The sequence below is a fragment of the Tinamus guttatus genome, unplaced genomic scaffold (genome assembly GCF_059628265.1).
Source record: "Tinamus guttatus ecotype Peru unplaced genomic scaffold, ASM5962826v1 Tinamus_guttatus_pri_ptg000023l, whole genome shotgun sequence".
NCBI classification, from domain to species: Eukaryota; Metazoa; Chordata; class Aves; order Tinamiformes; family Tinamidae; genus Tinamus; species Tinamus guttatus.
The window spans coordinates 2,437,101-2,448,419 of NW_028288557.1; the positions used below are offsets into that span (position 1 = coordinate 2,437,101).

General features: G+C 57.8%; 1 protein-coding gene across 1 annotated transcript; it reads left to right on the forward strand.

The window, feature by feature from the left end:
* The first annotated feature begins 324 nt into the window (after positions 1-324).
* PALD1 (phosphatase domain containing paladin 1) lies at positions 325-11,073 on the forward strand. Its single transcript, XM_010223610.2, has 19 exons — positions 325-506; positions 588-690; positions 919-1,098; positions 1,374-1,538; positions 1,624-1,784; positions 1,891-1,966; positions 2,098-2,249; positions 2,399-2,495; positions 2,643-2,747; positions 4,253-4,348; positions 4,556-4,690; positions 5,104-5,220; positions 5,305-5,484; positions 6,731-6,928; positions 7,128-7,268; positions 7,435-7,506; positions 7,652-7,792; positions 9,660-9,815; positions 10,924-11,073. The coding sequence occupies exons 1-19, from the start codon at positions 325-327 to the stop codon at positions 11,071-11,073; spliced, it is 2,607 nt and encodes an 868-aa protein (XP_010221912.2).
* Positions 11,074-11,319: the final 246 nt, after the last annotated feature.

Consider the following 11,319-nt stretch of genomic DNA (forward strand, 5'->3'; position numbering starts at 1 on the left):
TGCTGCTGCCGTTTGAACCATTTTCTGCTGTTTTTCCCCCGAATCTCGGCATGTGGGCACCTGGCACGTGTACATGGACATGCACACACACGTGTGCACGCTCACAGTGCTCCAGCCCGGCGCGAGACGTCCTGGAGGGCCTGGTTGCGTCCTGCAATAAGGAACAGAGACGGGAATGCGTTGGGAGGCTTAGGGGCAAATCACACAGAGACGCGCACAAAATATTGAGCAAAATATGGAGCTTTTGAAGGTGGGAGGCGGTGGTGCCCGCTGAGCGCGCCGTCCTCTCTCCCTTGTTCTCCCCCCATGAAGCTGCCCGTGGTTATGGGGACAACGGCCAGCACGGCCCAGCAGACGGTGTCGGCGGCTGCCTTCGAGGCCGCGCGCGGCGCCAGCGCCATGGAGGACCAGCGCTGCTCGAGCATCCCCTCCTTCCAGGCCGCGGGGCTGCACAACAGCAAGGCCAAGTCCATCATCACCAACAAGGTGGCACCCGTGGTCATCACGTAAGTGCCCGCTGCTGCTCCTCCTCCCGCGGGGATGTGCCCCCGGCCACCACGGGCACTTTCCGAGCGGTGCCGTTGCAGGTACAACTGCAGGGAGGAGTTCCAGATCCACGATGAGCTGCTGAAGGCCAACTACGCGGTGGGCCGCATCTCGGACAGCACGCCGGAGCACTACCTCGTGCAGGTGGGTGCCCATGGGGATGCCCTCAACGGTGCCCGGGATGTCCTGGTTGCCTGGGGAGACCTTGCTGGGATGTGTTGCGAGACATTGGACTGATCGTTGGAAGATCTTCCTTCAACCAATCTCACTGCTCGCTCCCCAGTGCACCGAAGATCGCTCGCGGTTGCTACATGCGGCACTTGCGTCCCGCTCCAGCTTTTCCCTTTCTTCTCTCCACCCCTTCCCTTGCAGGGCAAATATTTTCTGGTTAGCGATGTGTACAGTAAGTTGGACGTCTTGAACACCACCGGCAGCTGCGGCGCTCCGAATTTCCGGCAAGCCAAAGGCGGCCACGCCGTGTTTGGCATGGGGCAGCCCAGCCTCAACGGCTTCAGGCAGATGCTGCAGAAGATCCAGAAGGAGGGACACAAGGTGGGTGTGGGATGGGGACATCCCGTCTTGCGTTGCATCTTCTGGAGGGGCAACGTGTAGTTGCCTTGAGGCATCTCCCAGTGTCATCGTGTCTCGAGGTGCTCCAAGAGATGAGCAACTCTGGGCAGAGTGGCCAAGACACTCCATCCCAGAGCTCTTGGCCAACCTGTTACAAGGATGGGACGGGCTTTGGAAACCCTCTGTGCAACCAGCCCGCCACTCTTGGTGTAGCCCCTGGGAAGGCTGACGGCTGGTGCGTGCTGGGGTTGTTGCAGGAATGTGTCTTCTTCTGCGTCCGCGAGGAGCCCGTGGTCTTCCTGCGCGTGGAGAGTGACTTCATGCCCTACACGCCACGCGGCAAGGAGAACTTGCACGAAAACCTGCACAGCCTCCAGAGGGGGGTTAAGGTGGAAAACCTGGAGCTCACCATTCGCAAAGAGGTGACCAAGGGGGACGTCCCCACGCGTCCAGGCGGCGGTGGCTGTGACGGCCGTGGGTTGTGACGGCCGCGCTCGTCTCTCGAAGCTCCACGACTTTGCGCAGCTGAGCGAGGGCACCTACTATGTCTACAACGACATCGAGCACTTCAAGGACGAGCCGCATGCCGTGAGGATCCGGGGCGAGGAGGACGTCCATGTGACAGAGGAGGTCTACAGGAGGCCCATCTTCACGCAGCCGTCCTACAGGTGCCCCTGGGAGGTGGACCTCTGACCGTGCCATGCAGAGGGGAGGTCCTCCAGAGGTCCTCTCGGCCCGTTCCCCATAACGAGCGGCTCTTCCCTGTGCTGGCAGGTACCATCGGCTGCCCTTGCCTGTGGATGGTGCTCCTCTCGAGGCCCAGTTTGATGCTTTCATCCAGTTCCTCAGGGTAAGGTCTGCGAGGGAGGGCCCCCGGAGGGCTTGCAGCTCCCAGGCGCCCTGTGTAGCGGTCAAGGAGTGTTTCGGGAGCCACTGTGCCCACATTTGCCGCCTCCGCGCACTGGTGTCTCCTCTCCTTAGGAGAGCCCCAACGTGCTGCTGCTCCGCGAGCCTGGCAGGCCCCCACCGGCCCTGCTCTTCAGCTGTCAGACCGGTGTCGGCAGGACCAACTTGGCCATGGCCATGGGCACCCTCGTCCTCCTCCAGCACAAGGGAGCAACGCCGAAGCCTGAGTAAGGGCTTACCTCCAGGGCTTCCCTTATGCTCTGTCACCTTCTGGTGGCCTGGGCTGACCCGAACGTGCAAGGAAGGTGGAAGGGGGATGAGGTGAGGACTCTGGTCTTGTTGCTCACACCTTGATGATCTTCTGTTTCTTCTCCAGCCTCCCCCAAGCAGCTAAAATGCCGACAAGGGAAAGGTTTCGGGTCATTCAGGCCTTCATTGAGATGGTACCAAAAGGTCAACAGATGGTCGAGGAGGTAAGTGGTGGTCTGTAAAGGTGAGTTGTGGGTGATGAAGCTGCTGAATCGCTCCGCGTGAGCCCCCACTATGGGGCAGGAGATGGGCAGAGGGTGCAGGTGGCTGCCCTGTGTCACGTCGCCCCATATCCTCTTGGTCCTTGCAAGGTGGACGGTGCTATCGCCTGCTGCTCGGAGATGCACGACATGAAGGAAGCCATCTACGAATACAAGAAGAAGCTGGAAGGCATCGGGGAAGACTACCAGATCCAGGTACGGACTGGGCTCTTCGCGGAGGATTAGCAGCCAACCGGCCTGGAGGAAAGTGCACATTTTTATGCAGCACTCAGGGCTCCTAGGGAGGCTTCGGGCTCTGTGATGCTGCCTTCAGTGACCCCGATAAAATGTCCGGTGTGGGATTTATGTCTGCGACCGGCTCTGTGAGCCAAGGCGGCGCGGTGGCAGCTTCAGAGCCCCGCTCTAATTTATGGAAATGTTTGCATGAGCAAATAATAAGAATGTAAATTATGGAAATCCAAAACTTCCTGCGATCCGGAAGCTTCCCAAGGCCAGGAAAACCTGGGAGGCCCTGGTGCTCTGGCCTTTTATTTTTTCCCCCTCCTGACCAATGTTGTCCTGGCTGTCCGAAGAGACCCCAGATGCACTTGTCTCATCCTTCCCCTTTGCTCCCAGCCTTGCTGGAGATTAATTTTTCCCTTGGAGGGCTGAACACACAGCCGGAGCGCAAGCGGTGCCGGGCCGGGTTTGCGAGGCCGAGGGGCGCTCGCTTGGTCTTTCACGGGAGACGCCGGGTTTTTGGGTCTGCTGGTGTGCGTCGCCCCTGCCGCTGGGAAATAAATGGCCGGGGACTGCCGTAAATTAGCGTTGAGGAGTGTTTATTTGAAGCTCGGCTGCGGCACTAGCACTTTTTAAACAGTGGCGAGGGGCCAGGAAAATGTGCTCGCTGGACGCGGGCCGCGTGCGAGGGGAGAGGGAAGCGGCGCTTCTCGCGGCGTCGGGAAGCGGCGTGGACGCCGTAGGGCTGGCGGGGCCTCCCAAGGTTGCGTGCGTAGCCCGAGGTCCTGCCTGGGTCAGGGGAAGCCTTGCTGGGCGCACAGGGGGTATCTCATGTTGCGATGGTCTCTCTGCCTGGTGTTGAGTAGGCCTTCAGTGATGGCAATGGGTGAGAGATGGTTGCTGAGCCAGATCTTGGTGCGCACCAGGAGACCCTGCAGGACCCCGTTGTCCATCCCTTTTGGTTGTGCCCTTCTCCGTTGGTGATGCCAAAGGCCTGGACTGCTTCCATGGCTCCAGGCTTCGTTTCGCCTTTCCCTAACGAGCATGTTTCCCTGCCCCACGATGAATGACCATGGGCCGGATTTGCCTTGCGGCAACGAGTAAATATTCATGACTCAATTACATAATGTCAGCGACTTCCCGGGGATGCCTGCCAAGGCTGTATCCTCCTGCTGCATGGCCAAGGCTCCTTCTTGCTGCCTTGGGAGAGCTTTTTTTTCCATAGCATCTTGGAGGAGGATTTTCATCTGGAGCATAGAATGGCCTCATTGGCATGGCCAACTGACCAGTCTTCACAGGTGCCATGTAAGCCTCCTTTGGACAAGCTGTGGTCTCCAGGGACTTTAAAGGAGCTTCGTGCTGTCCCACCACTTAGGGTTTGTGATGTTGCAAGCCTGCTTGGGGTGTTGGTGGCATTAGGTTGTCCCGCTTGAAGTGATGTTGCATGTCCCATGTGCCACCTGCGTTGTCTTTGCTTTCAGGGTAACAGCACCAAAGAGTATTTCCTCCAGAGGACTTTGCAGAGCCTTGAGCGCTACTTCTACTTGATCGCCTTCGACTACTACCTTCACGAGCAGGTGAAAACTGCCTTCCCCTCTTGCTTTACATAACCAAGGGGATGCATTGCCCACTGCTTGGGCGATGGGACGTTGAGGAGGGAGGAAGCGTCTCGGCTCCTGGGTTGCCATGGGTGGAAGGAATGATGGATAGCGCGGTGGCCGACTGTGGGGCTGGCCATGGGCACCCTGCTGACAGTGGCGTCCCCGCTTTGCCCCCGGCGGCAGTACCCCCTGGGCTTTGCCCTCAGCTTCAGCAGGTGGATGTGCCGGCACCCCGAGCTCTACCGGCTGCTGGCCAACATGAACGTCTCGGAGCTCAGCGTGACGGCGGAGCTCCTAACCAAGGGGACGCGGGTGCTGGTGAGTACACGTGCTGCTCCTCTGTTGGGTCAGGGCTTGCTCCTGCCCGTTATCTGCTGGCAATGGCTTGGCACCTTAGATGCTTGCCCTGGAAGCCCTTGCCTGCAGCACCCTCAGCATTGAGGTTGGATTGGGTGGAAGGAGCAAGATGTTCCATCATTGCTGGGCAGATGCTTTCCCTAGAGGTCGCGGTCTGCTACCTCTGCCCTTAGAAAGCTGGATGGGTGGGCAGAGACTCCCTGTGCACCTAGGGACCACAGCTGATCTACCAGCACCCGTGTGGAGAACCTTGGATGCTCATGTAGATGGGCCTCCACATTTCTTGGTGCTCCACTTGTGGGTCTTTCGGTGTGGGATGAGGAGGTGCAGAGCTGCTTGCGGGTTGCCTCAGCACTGGGTTTGTCCCGTTGCAGGTGGCGGACGAGCGCTTCTCCCCGGATATGCTGAGCACCGTCAAGGAGATGAACGTGGCCAACTTCCGGCGGGTGCCCAAGATGTCCGTCTACGGCACGGCACAGCCCAGCTCCAAGGTGAGGGGCTGCTTGCCGGGCCACCCATGGGCTTTGTGCCAGGAGGAGGTGCCGGGGTTTCAGTTCTGCTACTGCTTCCACTAGGCTCTTGGGAATGTCCTGCGGTACTTGACCGATGGCAAGAGGAAGCACTCGCACATCTTGTGGATAAACCTCCGGGAGGAGGTGGTCCTGGAAGGGAACGAACAGATCTACACGCTCAGGGAACCGGGGAGCCTCGAGCAGCTCATCACGGTGCCTGCATCCTCACCCGAGCAGCTGGAGGTGAGCCCTGCTTGCCGGGAGGGCCACAGATCTGTCGCCCTAATCCCAGCCAGGAGAAGCGTTGGCCATGGGCCAACGGAGCCTTACACTCACGAATCTGGGACTTCTTGGAAGACACCACCTGTATAAACACCTCGGCTTGGCCGTTCACTCGTGTCCAAAACCTTGTCCTCCTTGCCTGGGCCTCCCTCGTGCTCCTCCTCCCTTTCTCCCTCTAAGGACTTAATCCAACCAAATTTGACAGAGGGAAAGAGCTCTCATATGAAGTTCCTGCAAGCTTCATGCAGATAAATTACTGGATGTGGGACAGAGGCGTAGGTCATGTCCTCCCCGAGGGAAAGGCTAACCTCCCCCTTCAAGGAGTACCCATGGGAGATGTCCACAGGAAACCAGGCTTTGATGCTCCCTACCCCACGGAGCTCCTTGTTTTGGTTTCTTTTCGCTTTAGCGGCCAGGGGAAGCAATCCTATCGCATGTTGTGCTTGGCTCCGTATCTGCTGGAAGCTCAGGACACCCTGGCCGATGGGAAACCAAGCGGCCAACCTGCTCTTTGCGATGCAGCGTAAATAAATGACTCCTCGTAGCTTTATTGTAACTGTGTAATAGTTTACCCAGTGTCAGCGCGGAGCGGAGCTCCTGCCACGAGGAATTTATAGTGCCTTGGATGGGGCTGTGAAAGGCACCCGGGCAAAGGAGAACAGATGTTCCCAGCTGGGCTTTGAAAGGAGATAGTGAGTGAAGGCGGTTCCTCTGCCAAGAACTTCACAGCCACGTGGGGAACGCCACAGCCTTGCTCCGGTGGCCCGGAGGGAGCCTCCTCCGGAGGCTCACATCTCTCCAGGGAGGTTTCCCAGTCTGGTGGAGCTGCCTGAGGACCGGCACCAACGTGGACCTGTGTCCCGAGCAGAAGAAGTGGTGGCCAGTCCCTGGGGCTCTGCTTCTGTGTTGGCTGCAGGGTGCTGGGGTGGTGGCGAGAAATGGATGATGGAAGCATCCATTTGGAGAATGGCAACGCAGGAGTTGTTGGCAGGAAAAAAAAATGTTGGGTGCTGTGCGTAAAGAGTATTTATGGAGTGGCCTTACCGTGTCCCCTCTGCTTTCTGAGAGCCCATGTTCACATCAGCTTTGGGATTAAAGGTGCCTTTGAGGCAGAAAGTGTGCGTGTCTGCGGGCTCTATTTCTTAAATATGGGAAATGGTGACGTTAGGGGCGAGTGTTACGGTGATGGCGTCCCTGTCCTTTGCAGAAACTAGAGTCCACCCTGAAGAATGACCTGCTGAAGTGCCAGAAGTGGCTGGAGGTTTACCTGGAGGCGGAGAAGCAGATGAAGCTGTTCAAGAGCTGCTCGACCACGCAGGAGGTCTTCAACCAGCAGAAGACCACGTGCCAGGGCCTGACGTACCGGCGAATCCCCATCCCCGACTTCTGCGCTCCCAAGGAGCAGGTGATGGAGGGATGGCAGAGCAGGGCCTGGCGGGTGATCTGCCAGCAGGCTGCTGCTGTGCCTCTCTTGAATCTTCACGTGGTGGCTCCTGGGTGACATGGGAAAGTGCTCCGGAAAGCAGGTCCACCCATGATAGCCCTGGAGATACAGGCAGTCCTGGAGGCCCCTCGTCCCACCTGCCCACATTTCCTCTCGGCAGGACTTCGACCGGCTGCTGGAGGCCATGAAGAGCAGCCTGGCTGAGGACTCCCAGGCAGCCTTCGTTTTCCACTGCCACAGCGGCCGGGGGAGGACAACCACCGCCATGGTCATCGCTGTCCTCACGCTGTGGCATTTCAACGTAGGTAGCAGCAGGACCCAGAGTGGAAGCTGTCCTCAAGCTCCGCTTTCTGAGCTGAGCTCCATCTAGGAGCAGGCAGCGCAGAGGGCGCGTGGGGAAGGCTGGTCTTGCAGGAGGTGCCCCTGGACCTTGCCTGGGTCCACCTGACCCTCTCTGCTTGCTGCAGGGCATCCCCGAGATGAGCGAGGACGAAATTGTGAGCGTGCCCGATGCCAAGTACACCAAGGGAGAGTTTGAGGTGAGAGCCCCGGGCCCTGGTACCCAGGGCGTCGTATTGGTTTCTCATGACGCTTCCAAGTGCAGGGTGCCCATGCTTGGCATGGGGTGCCCACGCGTGGCATGGGGTGACCTGACGCCATGGGCCACCTCCGCCCGCCCTGCAGGTGGTGATGGAAGTGGTGCAGCTCCTGCCCGATGGCCACCGCATGAAGAAGGAGGTGGACATGGCCCTGGACACTGTGAGCGAGACCATGACGCCCATGCACTACCACCTCCGTGAGATCATCATATGCACCTACCGCCAGGTGAGGAAAGCGACGGAAAATCCCCCCTTTTGGGAAAACTTCCACCTCGGTGTGGGGATGCGCTGCCATCCTGCTCCATCCCCACGGGTGGATGGACAGACGGACAGACGGACGGTGCTGGCTCCAGCGCCGCGTTGCCGGCAGAGGGCAGAGCCAGTCCGCACGGCTCCGGCTCTGCCGCTCCCCCAGGATTTGGGGGGAATTGCATCCGTCTCGCCAAAGACCTGGGAGCCGTCGACCCGGAGTCGATGCAGGTGGGGAGCGCGGGGTTTGCCTGCGTGGTAATTAGCGCTACGTTCAGGTGCTGAATTTTGCAGACTTGCTTGTTCTGGGGATTTTCACCCATCACGGCTTGTCTGTTGTGACGGGGACTTTTGCTTGAAACCTGGAGTCCTGCAGCATTTTTGAGCGTCTCCCTTTTCCTTAATTGCACATACCAGCTCCTCGGGAGGATGGTGCTCAGCCAGGGGGTGCCAACAAGAGGGTAATTCGGTATAAAAAGCAGCGGTCGGTTTGCCACGGTCGGTCTAAGAATATTTCCAGAGTGGTATACGCTGTTTTTAGTGCTTCCCTCCTTTTGTGTGTTTTCTTTTTATTTTTCCTGGAAGCGTATTTATATATTTATAAAACGCTCCCAGGCCATGGCTTTTGGAGGGCCACCTTGAACCATCGTTGTAGCCATAGGTCCCGAGCAGGACTGCATATGTTGGGTGTTGATGGAAAAGTTGCCTCGTAGCCTCGAATCCATTGGTCTCATACTTGCCAGCACACTCGACAGCTCTGCTTTGCCCATTATTGCTGTTTTTTCGACGTCAAGAGACCATAGGAGCTGCTTTGGATAGCAGATATCAAAGCTTGCTTCTCCAGAGCTGCGGGATGCTGGCGGCTTTCAGATCCTGAGCATGAGCTGGACCGGTAGTTGGATGAGACTTGGGATTTTAGAGTGTTTATAGTGTTTATATATTTTTTCTTTTTTTTTTTTTTTTGCCCTCTTTTCTCCCAGAGATGCTGCACCCAGACTGAGTTCAGGTTCAGGTTCAGGTCAGCATCAGCGGGATGCTGACCCTTAGGACCTCTTCAAAAATAGCAGCAATTGTGGCCTGGGGAAGTGCCCAAGGGCTATTCCTGGCTTGTCCCAGTGAGGGGCACCAGCCCACGCTGTGCACATGGCAGCACCTGGTCTATTTTTGAGGTCCGCACGGTGGAGGGGAAGTTCTTGCTTGCTGGAAGCCACGAGCTAATGAGAGCTTGAGCTGCCAAGCCACCGCGGGAGCGAGCTGGAAGCAGGCACTGATTGCTGTCCCCAGCGGAAAAGCCAAGCAGGGTGGCTTTGGGGAGCCCCAAGGATGTTGTGGGTGCAACTGGGCAAGGGGTGCTAAGGGGGAGAGGCACCATGAGTGGTCCCAGCAGCTTAGAAACCCACTGCGTGAGCACCTTTTGTAGAGTTGGCAAAGGGTGGACTTGGCTCTACCATCTTCTTGACATTGATTCAAGCTGGTTGCCTCTGTTGGCGTGTTGCAGGCATGCAAAACCTCTCTGTAACCCATGGGAGATGCCTCCTGCTCTTGGGCTTGCAAGAGAGACTCAACCCGTGAGGTTGGCTTGGCTGTATGGCAGGATGACGATGAAGAGGGCTGGCTTATTACCGTAGAAATGATGCTTCCTGGCACAAAAAGTCCTCCCACCAAAGTTATCATTTGAGTAGGCCACGAGGATGGAGAGCTATGTAGGCTCACCTTGGCTTTTCCATAGCAGTAGATTCCCTTTGCTTCCCAACGGAAATAGCTCGCACGGATGTCTGCGATGGGCGCCTCCCGCAGCTTGCTGGCCACGGGGCGCTCCACGGCATCTTCGCGCTCCGTTGCAGGGAAAAGCGGCCAAGGAGGAGCGGGAGAGGCAGATCTTGCAGCTGAGGAGCCTGCAGTACCTGGAGCGGTACATTTACCTGATCCTCTTCAACGCCTACCTGCACCTGGAGAAGAAGGACTCATGGCAGCGGCCCTTCAGCGCCTGGATGCGCCAGGTGAGCCGCGGGTTTCTCCCATACCAGCACCAAAAAGTCTCCAGGGGTTGCTTTTCCAATGGCCCAACAGTGCTGGAGCCCAAAGGCTCTTTGCACGAGCAGGATTCCCTGGAAGAGGAGGAGGAATCTGCTTGCTCTGAGCAGCGCGAGCTCGGCTGCCCGCACGCCGCGAGGGCACCTCCTGCTTCGCCAAAGCCGCTGCTGCCCCTTCGCCCCCGTTTTTCCCTGCATCTTCCCCCTTTATCTCGCGGGGCGGTGGGAAAGGCCCGGCCGCGCTGGCGTCCCGCGCGGGCGCCGCTAATTCGCGCTGGCATGTTTGATCTGCGCCGCGAGAGATGAAAGCGGCCGCTGCCAGCTCGGCTCAGCGTCAGCGCCCGGCCCGCCTCGCGCCGAGCCCGGCCCCGGCCCCTGGCATCCCGGTTATGTCCTTGTTTGCATTGCTGCCGTCGAGCATCCTCCGCAGCGCTGCGCGGCCCGCGTGCCTGCCCTCCTGCCTGGGGCCTCTCGTGCTTCACTTTTAGCCTTTTTTCTTTTCTTTTTTTTTGCAAACTCTGCAATGTTGCTTTTCATTTATTTCTTTTTTTTGCGAGGAATGCAATGATGCTTTCCATTTGTTTTTGCAAGGTACGTAATGGTGCTTTTTATTTACTTATATATTTTTGCAAGCTCTGCAATGATGCCTTCCATTTTCTTTCATTTCTTTTTTTGCAAGCTCTGCAATGATGCTTTCCCTTAATTTATACATTTTTTGCAAGGCACGCAGCCAGAAACAAGGGCGCATTGTGGCTCTCCCCGAGCCCGGCCAAAGCTAACAAACTCCGCGAACGCTAAGGCAAACAGTGCAGAAGTGGCTTGCAAAGCGCTGGAGCGGCACACGGAGGGACGTTGGTGCTTCTCTTCTCCTTTCCTCCTTTTTTTGCGCTGGCGTTTTGCAGCGGGAGCATGAAAACCCTCTTCCCCGCATGCTGCCGCGAGCCTTGCAGTTTCTTAGCATCCTTCCTCCCCTGCAAGCGCGCGTTGGCACTCCGCGTTTCCGTGTTATTTTTCCCCCCTTTTCCCCGCCATTTTAAGCTGTTTGACTGGAGTTTTCTCCCTGTTGTGCTTCCAGGTGGCAGCCGGGGCCGGTGTCTACGAGGTGCTGAACCAGCTGGGCTTCGGCGAGCTGGAGCGCGCGGAGGGGCCGGCGCTGCGCCAGCTGCGGCACCGCTGGCGGGAGCGGAGCGGCGCCCCGTGGTCCTTCCGCGGGGAATTCCTCTAGGAATATTCCGTGGGATGTTGGCCTTGAGGAAAGACTCTGTTTGCAGAACCCCCTCCCCAAAAAACTGCCTTTTAGATGCAATAAAAGACTGTAAGTTAAAGGTGCGCTCGCAAGCGCAGGGTGTCTCATTGCAGAGGTGGGGAAGTCCCATGTGGAAGGTCTCAGATGGGCTCGGTTTGTGGCTTTATTATTATTATTATTTTTCTTACAGAAATTCGTGGAATCCTGAATTCACGTGTGTCTGCG